Genomic DNA, 19,784 nt, shown 5'->3' on the forward strand with positions numbered 1-19,784 from the left:
GTGCTCATTCAGATGTTGGACACTCCTTTTGGTCCAAACCAACTAGGACGTATACGTGCCTCAAGAAACCATAGCTTATAAACCTTGAAGCGGACAGCCCGCCGTGGCCATCTATTTCATCGAACGGGAAACCATACCAGAACTGATAGATTGACTCGATGTGTCCTTTTTCCCATTCAAAATGTACATGGAGTCACAATTCCTTTACGCTGATGGATACCTCAAAGAGTATGAGGAAGCTGATGTATACCCATACCAGAGCTTACCCAAATCTTACACGTGGAGTCAAGATATATATCAGCCTTTGACGTGGAAATACCCCCGGCTATAATGTTGGTATATCCAGATCAGTGCGTGCGAGTTAGCGCTCTCTAAATAAGTAGAAAGAGAAGCAAAGTTTCTAATGAGAATGGTTTGTAGTGAGTAGGAGTGATGAGGCGAGGAATATACAGAAATAACGAATCACTGCTTTGAAACATTCGACAGTCTGGGGCAATTATAGACAAACCGATATATAACAAAAGTTACTACAGACACAGTCCTGAACTTATCTCCCTTACTTATTCTTCTTCTGTCTCAACCTCTTCAAGGGTTTTTGCAGAAGGCTTTGGTCGCTCTCGCTCATGATCTTCCTCGGTGTAGTCACCATGTTCCACCAATAGCTCGGCTTTATTCAAGACGTTCTCGTCACACCTCAGAGTCCTTAGCTTTAGTATTACAGCCGGCTGGGTTATACCTAGGATGCGACGGCCAGCCAATCTGGCATCGTCAGCATTACCCCGGACATTATGGAGGTTATGGAATGTCGCTTCGTGGGATCTCGGATCAAAGGTGGTTCCCATAGTCGGCAGTGTCTTATACACACAATGTCCCTGATTGGAGCCGAGGGTAATTGCTGTCTCATCAGCAAATTTGCATAACTCCAGAAGACTGTCCTCTCGCTTCGTCGCTTCGTCGCAATCCACACTTTTTAATAGCCTCTGGAAAAAGACGTCGGAAAGTAGGGTGGAGGCGAACAAAGCGACAGCGTTTGTGCGATATTCCTTTGTCTGCCGACCGAGCTCGAGATTGGGTGCTTGGACTACCTTGACCGAATTTAACAGGCGGACAGTTTCTTTCTTCCAAATGGTGGCTCTGATGCCATTTGCTGCAGTCCTGGTCAGCATCAGATGAGGATGATAGAAGGATGCGGAAGGGAAGTTCCCACTTTCTAAAAATCGTCGGTACAGATGTTGCAGATTCTGTGCACAGGAGACTGAACCCGTCGTATGATCCTGCCGATCGAGACCTTCTCCTTCAAGGTACCAAAATGGGTTGACAAAGAACTTATCCACGATGTTCTTTGTCAAGATGCTCTGAGCGAGCACCTCCGACATATACAGAGAGAAAGGGTAGGGAAGAGACTTCATCAGTGTATCCCATTCCAAATCTTGGACCCAATAGCCTTCTAGGCTATGAATGATGGCTTGCTTTTCCAAGTCATCCAGTTCAACGGTATCAGGCATACCTTGCCGGGCATGTTGTTGGCACCAATGTTCTATGCGATACATAACCCGGCGGATGTGGTCCCCCAAGACCTCGAAATCATAATCTGGCCAGCCCGTGGCCCCGGCAGTAAGCATCTGCATTTGCAACTTGAAGTCGAGCGAAGCTTTTCCCTGAAGAATCTCCAGTTTGTCCCGGAGAAAGGCAACTTCGGCCTTGAGGGCTTCGACGTCCTCAATCTGGGGTGAGCTTTCGTCTTCTGAAGCATGACGGTCGGAAATACGGTCGGTATCGGCGGGGGAGGATGCCTCCTATAAGAAAGAAGTTTAATCAGCGTGTGCCCGATGTCTGCATTCTAGAATTTACAAGAGGGTCTTTGAGTCTGAGCCCGAGAGGATACTTACCTGAACAGAAGTCTTATCCATGTCGGCGGTTCGGAGCTGTGCAGAGAGGCAAAGCCGAGGAAGACAGATAAATGAGAAGTAGACGATAAAACTAGAGAAAGACCAAGGGGCAATGAAGAAGTAATTGTAACGTGGGGAGACGATGAGAGGGCGTTAGAGAAACCAGGAATTGGAAAGAGGTCCAGTGGCTTTGTTCCCCGTTCTTCCCCTTGACAACCAACACGCAAGATGCAGCATCTAGACCTTCAAAGGTGTAACTCAATTCTCTCCCATTCTCTCTATTACCCCCCTCGTCCTCCTGATACCTTCTACCCTGAGACAGCCGAGTGAGAACAGGCCTATCAGGTATGCGAGGTCTCCCGACTAGTGATCAGCCAGCCTCGTATCTGCCGGGACGGCCAGTTTTCCCTCCGAGACAATTGCCTGCCCTCTTCAGAGACCTAGCAGACGTTTTATGTGTTGGGCAGCATGGGACACATGAAAGGGCAATACAATCTATCTCTGCTTTCTCCTCCTTTCCCCCCTCTTGGATGCTCTTGAGTGTCAGCGATATCTCCACTTCCACACCCCAACCCCAGCCCCCAGTTCAGAATTGCCATTTTCAAGTCCCCTTATCATACGAGTGTTCGTTACAGTCAATATACCAGGGACTACAAGTGAGCCCTAAGTTGAGCCAGTAACAATATGTCACAGGCCAAGTCAAAATTAGTCTGTGGTATTGACTACGGCACGACGGGTACCGGTGAGTTGACGGTTCCCAAGCTTTTATACATCATGCATGAGGCTAACCGTACCTAAGCCGCTGCTTGGGGCTATGATACTGACGAGCAAAGCATAGGTTCACCCATCTATCAAGTGGATGAATGGCCAGTTCAATCCCGGGCCAAACTGCCATCGACAATGCAGTACCCAAGTGGCATGCAACCTCGATGGGGAGTAGAGGCTACACCTGAGCTCGAAACTTTCAGGTGGACCAAACTCCTGTTAGACCCAGACTTGGAGTCAACAGATTTCCGGGACGAGGAATTGGAGAGGGTTTCGGGACAACGAATCATGCGGCTGCCAGCCGGAAAGTCGGCCGTGCGTGTCGTTGCCGACTACCTCAGCGGGACCCGTAACCACCTGGAGCAGTCGTACATTTTTAGTCAACCAAACATCAAAAAGGAGTACTGGTTTTCCATTCCGGCGGGCTGGTCCAACGATGCACAAGTGCGGATGAGTGAGGCTATCCACTTGGCCGGGTTTGGTCAAAAACCGAACGAGGAAGTTTGCCTTGTTACTGAAAGCGAGGCGTCCGCGATATCCATCCTAGGGGCATCTGGGGAACGAAGAAAGGTTCGTACGTGTGCCTACTTGACCTCAAGGAATATTCCTGGCTAATGAAAGATTGTGCCAATAGTCCGGAAGCACATTTTGCGTGTGCGATGTGGGCGGGGGCACGGTTGTGAGTAGAATATGCGCGATTGTTCAACGTTTCAAATCCTGACAAGAAGCTAGGAAATCGCCTGCTATATGATCACGGATGTAACTGCAACATCGTATTCACTCACGGAACTGAGCAGTGCCATAGGTAAGGATGTTCTTTCACTGGCTTGTATACAAACGAAGAGCTAATGCATCCACCATAGGCCCCAAGTCTGGGAGTACCATCATTGACAGAGAGTTCTTGAAGCTCATGAGGCATCGCTTCAACGCCTCCTTCATAAATCCGTTCAACGACGACAATTCTGATCGCAGAGAAAGACTCATGAACGAATTCAAAAAAAGAAAGGAAGAGTTCACTGGAGATGGAAGTAACCATCGTCTTAAATTCCGGATGGAATGCTTTACGTCGCAATGGTATGACTCAACGGCAGGTCATATAATATTGTCCGACAGCGATATGCGGGCATTTTTTGACACCGTTGTCGGCCAAGTCTTCCATCATGTGAACGAACAGGTGGACAAAGCCACTCGTGGCCACTTCAAGATCGACGTACGTTCAGGTTCTGAGTAACTCCTTGATTCTAAGCTAATTGACCTGCAGGAATTGTTGATGACTGGGGGGCTGATGCGCTCTAAATTTGCGCGGGAGGCATTTTCGGAGGGGTTCAAAGATGCAGGATTTTTCAGGATCTTGTGTTCCGAAGCACCGTGAGTTTCAGAGGTTTTGAGGCGTGCTACATGCTGATCCAAAGGCAGTGAACTATCTGCATCTCTCGGTGCTGCGCGAAACGGCCTGAGCGGCATCGTCACGAAGAACCAGACATGTAACAAGAGTTACTTCATCGAATGCTCAGGATTACGGGAGGAACCCGGAATATGTCTGCAAGCTTCTTCTCATTTGCCTTCTCGGTAATGAGGTGCTCTTTGCTAACTCCTCACCAGGGCCATGTCTACGAGGAAGATAGACCCTACAAGGCTGTATTTCATCTTTATAGTCGCCCGGGGGAGCCCCCTGTCAAAACGTTCTTTCTGAAGATGAGCGATGGCCAAAGTAAGCTGTGTCCCGCCATGTTACCAATAACAGCACTGACTCTGGCGCAACGAAACTGCAGATTCGCGCGTACTGGCCCGGTTGACCTGCAATTTGTCTGACATACCCGCCGACGAACGCGCCCTACAACCTGCTGCTGCAGGCGGTGTATACTCGCATCAATGCATCTCTGTGACTGCGACATTTCGTGTGAAGGGGTACCTGGAAATCATAGTGCATACTAAATGTAAGGTGTTGGCCCAAAAAATGGTTCCTAGAATATGGAGTGAGCGTGCGGGTAATTGAAAGGGTGAGTCTCTCTCGTGCGATTTGCGGACTGTTATGCGATGAGTGGTAAGTATGTGTTTCAAAACATCCCATATAGATTGGTATCTGCTGGAGTTGTCTTGGAGTTTTGTCTTATTTCTTTTCTGTTCTGTTCTTTTCTTCTCTCCCACATACGACTACTATCTGTTTCTCTATCACACTAATGTTTAATATTTTTACTATCAATAATTCGAGTTCCTTTCTTTTCTTTCTTTTCTTTTCTTTTTTTTTTTTTTACTTTGATTTTCCTTCACTCTATCTTGGTCTCTCTCTCTCTCTATCTCCTACTACTGTACTTAGATTGCCAACATTATCATTTTCGTCTGCAAAGGTAGTATATATTATGCCAGTACTTTGATTGAAGTCGAAGTCGCGATGGTAGTAGCAACTACAACTACTAAGTCGCGGTACTATTCCTAGTAGTACTTCTGTGCTCCTTCAATAACTGGACTAGACAATCTTAATTAAAATTCCCATAACTAGTAGTATTATAATAATAATCATAATAATTGACCGACATTGTTATAGACTCGTTGTTATGGTTGTTCTCGTCTCAATTGGTATAATTACTATCTAGTCCTTAATCGGTCTAGTCAAGTAGTTGGTTAACTAGTTAGTTAAGTTAGTTACGATGGCAGGGGGGGTTACGTCAGTCCCGGCGTGGTTTTAAGTGCCTGAGGCTTGAAGATCCATCCACCAATCAGCACTGTGATGCATTCCCAGTGGGGCCGATGAAACGGCCACGAGTCATGTGAGAATTTAGGATGATACAAATTAGATACTTATCTACATAGTGGTCCGGCCTATAAATAGATGGGACTGATGATGTAGGAGAGATGTTCGGCAAGGTCAGAAGTGGAAAATAGGTTTTTTTTCTCGCGACGGGAGAATATCTCCGTCTGCAGTAAATACTCAAGTAACTATGTAGCCGTAATAATAATAACTGTTGTGTACCTGCATATTCAATGCTGGCGGGTGTGCCTGACTAGTCCCGCCAGAACCAATAATCGGGCAGTTGATCCCGGTCGGGCGCACGAGGGATGATAATGATAATGATAATGATAATGTATCATCATCAACAACCATTAACTATATCATGACCTCCCTGGGTTATGATTCCTTCATTAGGGATGTTGCTGACTGGTTTCATCTCACCGAACTATTTGGATACTACGTAGTAGTATTTACTATTTATTTACCCCAAGGATACTAATGATGGGGGTCAGCACAAATTATTACTGTGGAGACTCACCGTTTAATTGCTTTTCTCCCTTTCGCACGTTCTGTCGGACATAATCTTTATTAAATATACTCCCGAGCAAGGCAGCACCATTTCTTTTGGCCCGATGCGATCGTGGGAAGGTTCGGGAACTTTTTTCTTCCTGCTTCCTTTCTTTCCTCTCCCTCTCTGATCATCATTATCATCAACATCATCACCATCAGTCAGCCTTGAGTACCATGGATGCAAGACCCAAGGGTCCAATTCCCACGGCAGGATGACATTGGGGGCCCAAGGAAGGGGGAGGGGGGGTTCACTTGGTGCAACCTGCATAACCTAATTTAGTAACCAGTAAAACAAGTTGACCAACTAATGGTATCTCTTGTTCATGATGAGAAGGAAGATTGATGATTGTTGGCACGTTCTGAAGTGCCTGCCTGCCTGCAGTGACAAGGGTGGTTGGGGGGGGGGGAGGGGGAAAGAAGTTTCTTGACCAGCCTTGCAGCTTCATGCAGGTACATTCCCTTTCACTTCTGTCTGTCCCTCCCCTCCTACGGTCGCGCGACTCATGTCAAACAGATGATGGTTTCGCGTAGAATTCGGGGAGTAAGTGCGCAAGAGTCGTAGTCTAGCTATCACAATCGGTCACTCGTTGATTTATTGGAAGAAATTCAATGGTCGTCAGCACAGATGTTAATTAGATGGTGTAGTGTACTAACTAACTAAATAACTAACGAGGTGGTGGTCGCTCCTTCCCAATTCTTCCCATCGCCGCCTCCTCCTTTTTCGCTCCTTCCATTCTCTACTCTCATCAATCTCACTCTCTCACACTCTCTCCCTTCCTTCTTCTTCCTCCCTTCCCCTCCTCCTCCTCCTCCTTCTTTCTTATCCAAAACGTGCTGTGCACTATTGTTTCCCTCTACTGCTTCGTTTTACGTTCGTTCTCTTTTTGTTGTTGTATCCTTTCCCCCCTCGGTTCACTGAACTCTCCACCAGGGGAGAAAAAAAGGGTGAGTTTCTCGGCTGCCCTTCCTAGTGCTGGTCTAAGCTGCCCGCCGGCGTTTCACCCTCCACCCCCAAACCAAATCCCTCCTCGCCCTCTCTCTCTCCTGATGCTCTCGTCCCTCCTTCTCCCATCCCATCCCATCCCCCTCCGTTCGCTGGCTTTTCGCTTCCTTCTCTGCCTGACTCGGTCTGGCTTTTGCCCTCCTTCCTCGCCCTTCTCTTTCCTTTCCTTCTTTTTCACGTTTGCTGCCGATTTGATATCGTGCACTCCGTCCATCGCTTTCTCTTCGCAAACACCCCCCTAAAGCCTAACCTTCCCAATTGACACACGCTCTTTGCCAGGTCGTCGTTCGTTTTTCACCCACTCAACGTTTAGCCCCATCTTTCCCAAGCAGATCGATCTTTTAGATTTCCATATCTATCATCGCCTCTCTGTGCTCTACCGCGACAATTTCCTTCAGATATCACCCTCTCTCGCTCGCTTTCGAATCATACGTTGCCCAATCACAGCTGCGATCCGCGATCATCGCTTCTCCCCGGTTGCTCTCTGCACCTGAGAACACGACCCTCTACCGTGTCGATCATGCGATAGTGCTCCGGCAGTCATTCTTCATCCTTTCTCCGTCCTGACGCTTGCGTGCTGAACCCTTCGGACGGCTGGTTGTTTCCTGATCGTCTTCGGCTGGTACATTCGAAGAACTTTTACTTTTCGCCCTTCTCCCACACATTCGACATGCTTGTTCCGAAACCTCTTGTGGATCTGGAGGGTCACTGCTCCGCTGTATACAACAACACTCTCTACACCTACTCCGCCAATGGCTTCATGTCGATACCCCTCGAGCGCAATGGAAATTGGACCTCATTGACCATGGGTGAGGCCGTCTCAGACGCAGCGTGTGTGATAGGTGGCACAGACGGCGATGAGACCAAGCAATCTCTCTATGTCATTGGCGGATCCGGCGCCTCAAGTCAGCCGGGCTTGCAGCGATACTCGTTTAGAGACACGACGTGGACCACCATTCAACCCCCGCAATCGGTCATGGGGAACCGTACTCACCACAAGGCCGTCTACCTGTCGAATTCTTCCTCCATTCTGGTCTATGGTGGCCACCAGACCGACGAAACGGTTGCATCTTCTGACACATACGTTTTAAGCACCGTATCGCCATACTCCATTGCGGCCCACAATGCGACAGAAGCGTCACCGGCCGCCAACCCTGTTCTGTTGCCGTGGAATGATCGCGAGGCAGCGTTGGTTGGCGGTACCACAACCCCGAAGAAAGTGCACCTATTCAACCCGAATGCGGGCTGGTATGGATCCAACGTGACTTTGTCCCAATCGCTGTCCAGTGGCGTGCAGTGCGCGATTCTCGAAGGATCCGACGGAAGCAAGGTGTTGGAGGAATTCGACATGGACGTGGCGCCCAACACGGTCTCGAGCGTGGTGTTGGTGAATTCGTCCGGGAAGGAGCAGAACCCTGCTACCGCCATCAGCTCATCATCGTCACGCAAACGGAAGAGAGAGATTACCCTCAGCAGTTACCCGACATATGATAGTAGCCTAGCACAGTCCACAACACGGCAGAACTACTCCCTAGCTCAAGGGGAGGATGGCCTAGTTGTGATCTCTAGTGGCAGTGGTACGGACTCCTTGGCCATCTTCAACCAAACCTCCAACAGCTGGGTGAACGCGACGAAATTGTTCTACGGTAACGAGAGCCGGCAGCAGATTCTCGGGTCAACCACAACGGCGGCATCTACATCCACAGCAACGTCAACCTCCAGCGCATCCAGCGCCGGCGGCGGCTCATCCAGCAACGATGTCGGAACCATAGTCGGCGCCACCCTGGGAGCGATCCTGGGTGTCGCGGCCATCCTGGTGATCATTCTCCTCCTGATCAAGCGCAAGAAGCAGAACTTGAAGAAAGCTCGAGGCGAAAGTGACAAAGATCGCCTCAGCTTCCAGGACCAGGGTGTGGAGCCGTTAGCCCAGTCAGCATACCCCATGGCTAAGAGCCCAGTACCGCTTGCCGCTTCCTCGGTAGACTCGCTTGCAATCTTCTCGGGCAAGGTGGGTGATGAGAAGACCCCAAGGCCGGCTGGTGCCCGCCCTACCTTTGCACAGAATTCGACTCCGCTGAAGTCGAGTCCTCTGACGACCATTCATTCCACCGGAGAACCCTCATCACCCAGTGTGTACTCGAGTGCTGCCTTTGACAAAGAAATTGAGGCCCAGAGCTCTACCTCGGGGGGTCGACCAGGTGACCGGAGGACTAATGAAGGGTGGAGTCGCTACTTCCAGGACAACAGTGCAACAAGCTTGGTTGGAATGCAATCACAATCTCTCCAGCCCCCACCATCAGGCGCATCGTCTGCCAAGCCGCAGCCGAAAGGTGCTGCATGGCAAATGAAGACACTTACACCCCTGGATTTTGGATTCTTGGATGAGCCAAAACCTCTAGGACAGGTAATAAGTGGTAGCCCCACAACAGAGCATGCCTCGTCTATCATCTCGTCTGAAGGTCGTCCTGTGGCAATCCAAGAGTCTCAGTCAGCTCGTATTTCTAGCGCCTCGTCGATGAGCGCCGAGCTGGATGGTGACGGGCCCTGGCAACAGCGCAGCTGGGCAGACCGGCCTCCCAGCAGTACCTACAGCAGAAGCTTCTACAACCCCAGCACACATGTGCCTTCAATAGCAGTGCCATCCGAAAGTGACTACCGAACACTCGACCCGTCTCGCACCAACACACGCGGTTCAAGCGTTCTTATACCCGAAGAAGTGGAACCGATGCCGCCACGCCATCCTACCAACGTCAACTCAGACATGAGTTGGCTGAACTTGAATGCCGATCGATGAGCGCTCCCTAGCATCTTCTAGACCGACACACATGACTATCGTCCTCCCCGCAACGTCGCCTCTAGACCCTTTTACCCTCAGTTACCCTCATTGATCCTTGCGCCATCACCCACGGCTCTGACCTGATTCCTTCATTGCATTAGCCTGGCTCCTCCATGGTTCTCCTCAGAAGATGCCTTCTGTAAAAGTTTCGTTCCCTCCACCTCGTTGGGATGTACAGCTAGCTGCGCTTGACCGTTTCCTTACCTCCATCGTTTCCTCATATTCTCTGCCAGGCTTTCTCCTGTCTAATGGGTGCCTGCACCCCTGCTTGACCGCTCTGCTCATCAACGTATTTGTTGCATCTATTTTGCTTCCATCCTGCTGGCAAAAGAATCGAGCGTTCTGTTCTCTCTCTCTCTCTCTCCCTTGCTGCGCCTGTCCGTCTGTTTTTATTCGTGCTAGGACACATTCTTCTCCTTACTCGCCTGCCATCGTCATCTTGCATGTAGTAGTACTACTGGCTCGTTTTGGTTCTGCGCTTGCTTGCTTGATTGATTCATCAATGATCCAAATTCCTGGTTGTTCTGTTGACGATTCCTGCCCCCATCTATTTAGCAGGTGTGTCTGCTTGTTGTTTTCTTTTTGAGATATCATACCCGGTGTTGTGCTGTCTTGACTTGTCTTTTAACCCATGTGTTGTGTACGTGTGTGTGTGTCTTGTAAATATCTTGTCTGTTGCTGCGCAAAGGGGATGGTCTATAGCCCCCTCGTTGAGAGTTCTATGTGCATGCCTGCATGTCCGCATGCCCTGAATGGATTATGCCGTTCATTTTACTGTTCGCTTCTCAAGTAAACCCTATATTGCAATACTATCTGTAAGCTACAGTAAAGGGTCGAAAATATCAATAATACCGAAAGAGAAAGGTGAATAATCAACAAAAAGCAACAAGCAAATGGAAACAAGCGGGCCGTGTACGTATACAACATCAGAATCAACTGACAGACGTCAAAACATTCAATAAGCGTTATCAATCTGCATAAGAATAACAGGACAAAAATTCTTGCGTCAAAGGAAAAGTCATCAATCATCAATCATTATCATAGCACATGTCTGCAACTGAATATCGCTCAATTTTCCTTTCATACTTTTTCTTTCAATCTAAGCATATTGTGCGACAGGCGTTCTGGACGATCGTCCTACAGACCGAGATCGAATATCGGTTGTTGACCCATACTCCGATGGATGATGCTCCTCAATCTCGTCAGGGTATATGGTCCGCGGCGGTCGAGTCGTTGTCGGCCCTTGGCTCTGAACACGGCGGTGTCGGCGCTCTCGTCGTTTGTCGCAGTTTTTGGCAAATTCATGTCGCTCGCGGCGGGCTTCCTCCACATGTTTCCATTCTCCGATTGCACCCTTAATCCCCAGGGCGGCCAGGCCGACGCTGGCTACATCGCCGAGCTGACCCTTGATCCGAAGACGACGGGCTTCCTCCGGGGAGAGCTCACCCTCGCGAACTAGCTCCGCTCGTTTTTTGTGTTTTTCCATACTTTCGTGCAGACTATGTGCGGCGTGGATGGTGGCCACCGCGGCCAGACCGGATTTCACTAGGGTTTTCCGGGTAAGTTTTTTCCGTTGGTGTTCTTCATCGGTACTGCTTCCCAGGTCAGAATCAGACTCCTCGGATTGACCGTCTCCATGGGGGTTGTTGACACGACCACGACCAGCTTCGCCGATTCCTTTGGATGTGGTGCGCGTGGACGGTCGTGTCGAGGTGCTGACAGTGGATAAAGGTCGACTCACATCTCTAGAGTGCCTGGAGCGTCGTGGGCTGCGATGGCGCCGCGGCTCGTCCTCACTCGAGAGCTCGTCGTCCGAATAGACGTCGCGACGAGACGAGCGGCCGCCATGAGCTCTCCTGTCACGGCTGTCCTTTTGTCCTAGGCCTAGAGCTTCCATTCCCTGGTTAATATAGTCGGTCACGCTCTTGCTCCGTTTGCGGGGGCGACGGTCGTCGTAGCTATCCCGAGAGCTGGACCGGCCGCGGCCTCGGCTTCGACTCCGAGGGCGAGATTTGGATCGGAAACGATCATAGGCCTCCTTGCCGGCTGCGGCCAGGGCTCCTGTGGCAACCAGATTCTTGAGTCCGCCCTGGCTTTGCGAGCGACCCCGGCCACGAGACCTCGACCGGGATCTTGATCCGTTGATGAAATGGTTGGCAGCCAGACCCGCCAGGGTGGATTCGACGACATGGCGTTTGGAGTGTTTCTTCGGGTCTCGGTCCACAAGTCCATCGGTACCGCCGGCCGTAATCGCAGCTGTAAGGATGCGCTTGCCCTTTTCACCGGTCCACTCGCCAGGGTCTTTGCGAACACGGAAGGCCTCTATAGCACCTGCAGCCAGAGCCGCTCTAACAGCCTGGGCAATGCGCTGCTCACTCTTCTCCCGTCGGTGGCGGCTTCTGTCGCGGGTGGGTGAGGGCGAGTAAGAGTAAGACCTACGATCCCGGGTATGCGAGCGGCCACGATCATGTTCGCGATGGTGGGAACCAGATGATGCGAGCGAGCCCAGACCTAGCGCACCCAAGGCCTGCTCGGAGATGGACTTGCGACGTCGTCTAGGGGGAGAGCGACTATTAGATGGAGAGCGGGAGTATCTGGGGCGATCACCTAGAAATGTATGTTAGCATACAACTTACTTTCAGTAGCTTTGTATTCTTTGGCGTGCTATCTGTCCGAGCACTGTCCGAGACATGAGATACATACGTCGGTCATCATGTCGCCTCGAATGGCGGTGGGATCGACGGTGGTAGTCCGAGTCATCGTAATGGGAATCACGATAGCCCATGGAATGGGATCTGCGCACCCCCTCCGAGAGGGTGGAGACACGGGACGGTCTGGCCTGAGGGGGGATGCCGTAGCCGTATTCGTAACCATAATCGCCAGGCGGGTAGTCGCGCGGAGGGGCATCGTAGGAATCAACGCTGCCATCGCGACGACGGACGACATCCGTTTGGTGACGAGCGGAGCCATGAGGAGGGGCGGCATAGTAGTAGTCAGGATTGTAGCCGCCGGGGGGCCGGGCGTACTGACGGCTTTCGTAGTGGGTCATTGTTGTCCGGGTTAAAGGGACTGATAAGAAGTTGAAGATCTAGATGGGGGTGGTCATTAGATGGATGAGGCAAGTGGTGTTATGGGAAAGAATTGATGAAAGCTGGATGAGGATGGATCAATGGAGGAAGAAGAAGAAAAGAAGAAGATGAAGAGAAGAGATGGTGCGAGATGGAAAGGGAAGAAGTAAAAATGGCAGTGGCGACTGGGGAGGGAAAGAGCGAGACAGCGGGGCAAGCGCCCGTGACGTAGGGGCAGATGCACCCATTTAAGGCAGGTACGAAACAGCTACAGTATTCACTACTTATTCGCTATTTGTTTGTGCAGCCTCACCTTCAATTCATTGGTGACAGGAGAGTCCCGCTGGTGTTTCGGGGCACCCGCCCACTGAAACCCGTTATGTCGGATGATGACATCTGTGGAAAGTGGATACTCGTGATTGAGTAGATTAATGTGGATGGATATTGTACCTCGCACAATATCCTGTCATAACATCAACATCAACATCAACATCCTAGAAAAAAAAATTCAAGGGTCCAGACAAAAAACATCACCACCGCATCCTTCCCTCACTGACATCATTCCCCACCCGTGATGACTCAGCCCCTTCCCGACTGGACCGATGCAGTTGGAGAAACATTAGACCTGAATTATTTTAATAGGTATCATCAGTAAGTCCTGTACTGTATAGAAATAATTGATGTGTTAATTCTGCTGATCATTGACAGTGGTGGTGACATTCAGGAACATGGCTTATACCCCACACACTGATTAATATGGCTGGCTTCTCGACCATGGAAATCTCAACCGTGGAAATCAGAAATAAGGTTCGGTCATCCCCAGGCTCCTCTTTCGGAACACAAGCTAGGAGTATAGGGACCCCTAACTATATGTGATATTGCTTTCACTTACGAAGTGGCCCAAAACCTCTTGCACACATTCATATCGAGGTGACTGATTCAGAGGAAATTGATTATATAATCTTTCCCATATAGAAAGATGATGATCCATATCACTATAGAAAATGAATAAGTTTCAACCTATCGCGTGGAAACAAATCTAGATTCAAGACTATGGCAAGGCTGAAAGATTAGATCATCCGACACGATCATCGTCACCTGACCGCGATGATGATAACAGTTACTCCAATTATATGCATGTCGGCTTTTAGGTGCAGACTATCTCTCACTTCATAGAATGGCCTGGGTTGTGAGGTCTCTAGAGGCCGGGCCTCTATAGGGATGGCAGATCCCGATGTCGATATTACTTGAAGCAAGGAATATCTCGCATCAAAAGAGAAAGAAATCAAGTAACATAAAAAAGCAATTTTGCTTGGTGATAACCAAAGCAGACATGTATAGGCCTCCACTAGCACAATATACAGGAAGCAGTGAGTCCGCAAGATTGACGATGATAATCCAAATGAGCATTATATACTTTGATGGTATTTGCAAGCAGGGACGTCTTCAGATACGGACAGACATATTGGGACATCTAACTATCACTCCAGTACTCGCTAGAGAGCGTGGGTATGACTTCGATGCGGACCCTACAAAGGTACGCTATAACTACGTACCCTTGACAGTAAATCCTGTGTTCTTACTAGAAAGCTTCATGTAGTAACCTGCGAGCCTGATCACCGGATTAGCAATACACAGCATCTCCATACATCACCAGAGACAATTACTATCCATCAAGCTATGCTATCAAGCTATGAAGAAGCTTGGGGAAGATCCACGTATTTAAGTGACTATTACTCTACTACATCTACTACTGGTCTTCCTAACAGAGACCAGTATCTTTAGTGAGTCATTGATACCGACTGATAGCGATACTGAATATCCCCACGACCACTAGCTTCTGCAACTCCCTCGACAAACTATCCATGCTTGAATGGCTTTCTTTTAGAGTGACCTCCCCGGGGAAAATTCACAACAACAATGTCAACAGAACTCTCCAAATTCGTTTTCAATGTAGGTCCCACAACATGGACAGTATTTCAACTGAGAGGATCACGAAGTTAAAAGAATAAATACACTCTCGAACAAGTCTATGATGTGATATTTGTGGCTGCACTTTGCAATGGCGATGAATACCTAATTCAATATCGATACACTCTATACCAACTACCTACGTAGTATCTCACCAACTACATATTACCCCCTGCTAATAAATTTCCCTCTAGAGCAATGCCCGCAAGAAAACATGCTACTTTTTGACTCAATCATCAACAGTCCTTGGCTCTCTCAGAATCTTTCTAAACAAGATCGATATATTCGAGAAAAGGATAGCTGTGTTATTGCTTTCAGTACACTTCCCGGATAATGATGATTCAGATACAGACATACATCCTGCTGCGAGCCTTCGATCAGCGGTACCGGAGACCTAACAGGACGCCGGGGCGTCGGATGTATACAGACTATACAAACGACATCGATACAGTGTCGATGCGGAAGACGTTGGAGTCTGTCCATGGTATCATCTTTCAAGCAATTAAGGTGAGTACTTGAATCTGGAGAGTATATGTCAGAAAGTGAGTGGCCGAATGATAGGAAAATTCTCATAATTCACCTTGAGGCTTTGGGATGTCTAGGCTGGCCGAGTTCTTATATTTGGATTGGATCTTGCATATTCCCCGATTAATCTACCGTCAACAAGTCTTGTCTCTACTATTCTACTAGTTTGAAATGTGCTCGATGGCCATACAGCTGGAGAGCAATAGTCATAGTTGACTAGCTATGTCGATGACGGGATGCTATACAAGAATGATTGGTTACATTCGGTTGTGTGTGCACGGGACAATACTGCTTGTAGATAGTATTTAGCGGGCAGTGATTAGTCTTATGAACCTTTGCTAGCACAAAACACAACCCCGACACAAGAGTAAAAGGCTGACCTTGAGTATGGTATGGTCCTGCACGAGCCGTGACACAGTTACTATTTCATAAGTTCGATATTAAACGACCAACTATCTGCCTAAATGATCGTTATTGACAGGTTTATGATATGACTCGAATGTGTTTTTGGATATTGAATTATGAATGATGATATATTAGAAGACTACATTCACGCGCTTCCTGGTTCAAAAGTGTGCTCTCTCCATCCTTGGCATTGTCATCTCATCTCGTATGAAGAGGACAATTCTACCAAAAGACTGAAAGTATACAGAGTCATAGTGCATATAAGTAGTAAAGATTCTCATCTTGACCATATTGATCTGGGATTATCCCAAGGACAGGTACTAATGCCTATCCATCACATCCCACTCGCTCTCGTACTGGCTTCTCTATTGTACATTTCAAAAATCCAAATTCGGCCGTCGCTCCCAAATAATAGGATCAGTAACAAAAGGTATTCGTGGCATACAAAAATAAAACACATCACACAGACCGACCAAGCACACATACACGCTGACAAAACCTTCAAAAATGACAGATGCAATAATGATAATTTCAAATGCAGTGGGGGGAATCCAGTCCAATTATGGGACAAAAACAACAAAAAGACAAAATGCAGACCCAGAGATGGAAAACAGAAAAAGGAAAAGGAAAAGAAGGAACGATTTCCTTCCGAGAAGCCGGTTACAGCTTTTGCTGTCCGGTTTCCATCCTAGTGGAAACCGTTCTATGCCGCATCTAGCCGTCGATATTTTAGACGGCAGATTGAAGAAAAAAACAGTGACACCAAAAGAGTGCCGCTCAGCAGCCACTCTTTGCGCCGATCGAGGGCGCTTATTTTTTAGTTCCTGTATAACGCCGTTGCTCCGATGAGACACGCCTTGTCCCGTCATGGGGAAAAGATGAAGAGTAGGAATAAAGGATGTCCAGAGAATGGAAATAGGTAAACATCATCCCGTGGTAATCTTTTTTATCATGCTCCGTTCACGTTTTGGCTCACTCGTCATACGCGTGAGGGCATCGGTTCATACGCCCGACTCGTGGAGATCGGGTTCAGCTTCGAACCACTATCGTACGAGGATGCGTCCATCTGCGTTCCGCTGATAGAGCGCTGGTGGTCATACACCGATGTGTTGCTCCTCCGGGTCGACCAGCTGCCACTGCCATCGCTGTCCCGATCCGTCGTCATGGCTGTGGGCATATCCTCGGAGTGGGTGCGGTGCGTGCGGATGTGCTGCTTCATGTTGTCTTTCCGGGTGAATGCCTTGTTGCAGATGGGGCAGTGGACGCTCTTCTCCCCTGTGTGCTTCTTCCCGTGACGGGCGGCATGGCCGGATGTCGTAAATGTCGCAGAGCAGCCGTGGCTGGCAGCAAATGGGCAAGGGTACTTGTTCTTGCGGACACCGGATTTGGCAGCCATGGATTCCTTGGTACTGCCGATAGAAGGCTGGGGCGATGGAGGCTCGGTAACAGAGCTGCCGCTGATGCGCTTTTCGGAGATAGTGCGGTAAGAATTCGTGTCCTGGCGGCCAAGGTGGTAGTGAGATCGAACGCTGGTGCTACTCATGTAGTCGTAGGAGCAGTCCGAAGAGCCGGGAGAGGTGGGCTGCACGGGTTCGGGCACGGGGTCGAATGGAAGCCGTGCCAAGCCAGGTGATACTGACGGAGAATTCACATAGGCATGGTGATAGCGAAACTCTGGAGCCGGGATCGATTGTTGAGGTGCGTAGTGGTAAGGATAAGGCGAAGTGGCTTGATGTCTAGATAGCCCGGGGGCGGAGCGGACTGTGAAGGCCGGGTTGTCGTCATTGTTCAAGATCGACACAAAACTTGCTTTACAGCTCGCCATTTTGACACTGATATAATGCTAATCTGCTGGGAATTTCGTTAGTTTATTTTCTCGGTTTTAGTCTAACTCCGCACTGTGCTGCCCTTTCCCTCACCGAGACGGAATGAGAAACCAGACGAGAGAATGCAAGCATCTGCAGCCCCGTCGACCAGGCGAAAAGGTAGGGAGAAAGAGGAGCAAGAAGGAAAAGCCAGAGGAGATTAAGTACTCACCAAGGATCCTCGAGAATGTTTGCCTGTTCACTTTCGTGTAACACTATAGAGCGGATTCCGGATAGACGGGATTTGGGCAAGGACTCGATAGAAAACTCTAGGAGCCACCAGTCCGACTTTCCTGCAAGGTGGAGGAAAGTATTCAACAACTTCCCCGTCGATCTGATCGAGAAGATCCGAGACTCCGACTTTCAACCCACTGAGAGGCCGTCGAGGTGGGATTCGCAGACGATGGGTATCAAGCGAATGAGATGACAATTGCAAACTGGCCCAGTGAGATTGCAGGGACCAGCAAAAGCAAGCACTTATTCTTTTCTTCTCCTTTCTTTTCTTTTTCAATTCTTGGCTCTCGAATCACAAGCGATATCTCAGACAGCTATCTTCCACAAAAGTATAGAGTCGGAAGATAAAAAACAATTTGATTGGAGATTGATGTTGGGTGATAATTGGGAGAGGATGGTGGATGAGAAGAGACAGAAGTCGGATGGGGTGGAAGATCGGGGAGGAGAGTAGTAGATAAGTAGGTAGATAATAGATAGGGTAGATCGGGGATCGGAGGAGAGCAGTGCAAGTATGACAGCAGGGACCCGAACGACAGACCAAGCTTTTGAGGCTAGAAGCGAGGGAGGGGGGGATGTGGGTGAGAAGGAAGGAAGAGAAGGAATGGAAGGAATCGGATTAGATGGCAAATAGGATTTGACTGGAAGATATTAAGAAGTCAAAAAAGGAGGGAATTGGAAGAGTAAAAAACTAAAAGAAAAAAAGTAGTCGAATGGGAAGGGCAACGCAGGAATATTAAAAAGCGACAGGAGAGGCAAAGGTGACGAACAAGCCCGTACGTTGCCAGACCCGGCGGACTAAGAAAGAAGCATCTTGAAACCCGTCCAGGGTCCCTCCCGAAGCTCTGGCCATCTGGAAAGTCAGTTGAGTTAGTTCGCTAGTGGGTAAGTTCACCGTGGACTGGGAGGGCGAGTCCACGACGCTAGTTCGCCGAAGTGGAGCTGAAAATAGGCATCATCATTCATGGTATTATTGTTCTCTCTGGCCGAGTATCAGGTTCGTTCGTGGGCCACCCAAGAAAATAAAAAAAAAAGAGAGAGGACTAAAAATGCTGCCAGCGGGAGGACTTTCATACTGGACCAGCAACGCAAGACCCTAACCTGACCGGAAGGAACCACAGGGTCTATGCCAATAACATCTACGTATCTCCTGTTACTGCTGAGTATATTACCTGCATCTTAAGTAGTTGGTTATCTCAGTGGTAATTCTTCACCCATCCCTACTGTAGATGATAATCAATTCTCAGATGCGCACTTCCTCTCTACGCCAGTGTTAAATTCTTTCCCACCCATCCATTTTTCTTCCCCATCTTCCACGCTTATACCATCGCCACAAATAAAGAAAAAAAATAAATAAAAAAATAAAAAAAAGACAAGCCTTCAACCGAGAAGATCAGATCAGACCAGGAGTAAAGCCGAAGTACATCCTTTATTCGGCACTAGTGGCCTCCTGCCCTTAGTCAGGCTGGAACCCCGTACCAAAGGTTCCTCAGGCTCGCTCGGCCGTCTCGCAGAACCAGAACCACGAGTAGCCACGCGGATCACTGACTTCGCCCTGTCATTGTAATTTTGGAATTACCCTTTTTTGCATAACAGTTCTGAATGGCAGTTTTCTATTTGACTTCTTCAACAAACGGAACTTGACGACTCCATTCAGGGCCCCAATGGCCCCTCTCTGCCCTTTTCCCACCGGTCATCGTTCTAACCGACTAGATCCCTGACTGGTACGTGTCCCTGTCGTCAGCTGGATGGGCGGAGAGAAAGGAAATAAGAAAGGACAGATAAATAGAGCCGTTATTGGTAGTGCATCGGGGTTAAATAACAATTGGCTATATTATATTATATCTTGAATAAATGACATGAAGTAACCATTCGCAATATTAATAAAAAATCCCCCCAAAGCAAATGGTAATTTAGAGAAATAA

At 48.8% G+C, this 19,784-nt stretch overlaps 6 protein-coding genes across 6 annotated transcripts; 3 read left to right on the top strand and 3 right to left on the bottom strand.

Moving 5' to 3' along the window:
• Positions 1-560: 560 nt before the first annotated feature.
• On the bottom strand, positions 561-1,910 carry BO79DRAFT_136148 (uncharacterized protein; the record flags this gene model as incomplete). Its single annotated transcript, XM_025678076.1, has 3 exons — positions 561-1,049; positions 1,110-1,796; positions 1,890-1,910. 3 exons carry the CDS (start codon positions 1,908-1,910, stop codon positions 561-563), a joined length of 1,197 nt encoding a protein of 398 aa, XP_025544302.1.
• A 663-nt stretch (positions 1,911-2,573) lies between these two features.
• Positions 2,574-4,650, top strand: BO79DRAFT_213095 (Hsp70 family protein; the record flags this gene model as incomplete). The annotated part of the gene is made up of 9 exons (XM_025683196.1): positions 2,574-2,631; positions 2,689-3,224; positions 3,289-3,333; positions 3,387-3,459; positions 3,518-3,864; positions 3,916-4,022; positions 4,071-4,223; positions 4,310-4,365; positions 4,427-4,650. The coding sequence occupies 9 exons, from the start codon at positions 2,574-2,576 to the stop codon at positions 4,648-4,650; spliced, it is 1,599 nt and encodes a 532-aa protein (XP_025544303.1).
• A 2,774-nt stretch (positions 4,651-7,424) lies between these two features.
• BO79DRAFT_24199 (uncharacterized protein) lies at positions 7,425-9,838 on the top strand. Its single transcript, XM_025685177.1, has one exon. It carries the CDS (start codon positions 7,629-7,631, stop codon positions 9,750-9,752), a length of 2,124 nt encoding a protein of 707 aa, XP_025544304.1. The 5' UTR covers positions 7,425-7,628; the 3' UTR covers positions 9,753-9,838.
• BO79DRAFT_24196 (uncharacterized protein) lies at positions 9,839-10,568 on the top strand. Its single transcript, XM_025685173.1, has one exon. The coding sequence runs from the start codon at positions 9,925-9,927 to the stop codon at positions 10,378-10,380; it is 456 nt and encodes a 151-aa protein (XP_025544305.1). The 5' UTR covers positions 9,839-9,924; the 3' UTR covers positions 10,381-10,568.
• A 53-nt stretch (positions 10,569-10,621) lies between these two features.
• Positions 10,622-13,029, bottom strand: BO79DRAFT_206453 (uncharacterized protein). The gene is made up of 2 exons (XM_025681976.1): positions 12,498-13,029; positions 10,622-12,401 (listed from the first exon to the last, which is right to left on the bottom strand). The coding sequence occupies exons 1-2, from the start codon at positions 12,841-12,843 to the stop codon at positions 10,894-10,896; spliced, it is 1,854 nt and encodes a 617-aa protein (XP_025544306.1). The 5' UTR covers positions 12,844-13,029; the 3' UTR covers positions 10,622-10,893.
• Positions 13,030-16,742: 3,713 nt separating this feature from the next.
• On the bottom strand, positions 16,743-17,873 carry BO79DRAFT_185921 (C2H2-type zinc finger protein; the record flags this gene model as incomplete). The annotated part of the gene is made up of 2 exons (XM_025680439.1): positions 17,801-17,873; positions 16,743-17,611 (listed from the first exon to the last, which is right to left on the bottom strand). The coding sequence occupies exon 2, from the start codon at positions 17,586-17,588 to the stop codon at positions 16,743-16,745; it is 846 nt and encodes a 281-aa protein (XP_025544307.1). The 5' UTR covers positions 17,589-17,611; positions 17,801-17,873.
• Positions 17,874-19,784: the final 1,911 nt, after the last annotated feature.

Source organism: Aspergillus costaricaensis, assembly GCF_003184835.1.
Source record: "Aspergillus costaricaensis CBS 115574 unplaced genomic scaffold BO79scaffold_2, whole genome shotgun sequence".
Classification (NCBI taxonomy): domain Eukaryota; kingdom Fungi; phylum Ascomycota; class Eurotiomycetes; order Eurotiales; family Aspergillaceae; genus Aspergillus; species Aspergillus costaricensis.

Bases quoted from the DNA above. Each gene is read 5' to 3' on its own strand.
- BO79DRAFT_24199 (XM_025685177.1), top strand. From the start codon at position 7,629: ATGCTTGTTCCGAAACCTCTTGTGGATCTGGAGGGTCACTGCTCCGCT.
- BO79DRAFT_24196 (XM_025685173.1), top strand. From the start codon at position 9,925: ATGCCTTCTGTAAAAGTTTCGTTCCCTCCACCTCGTTGGGATGTACAG.
- BO79DRAFT_206453 (XM_025681976.1), bottom strand. From the start codon at position 12,843: ATGACCCACTACGAAAGCCGTCAGTACGCCCGGCCCCCCGGCGGCTAC. The intron at 12,402-12,497 runs GTATGTATCTCA...ATACATTTCTAG, and splicing joins GAGGCGACATGATGACCGAC to GTGATCGCCCCAGATACTCC.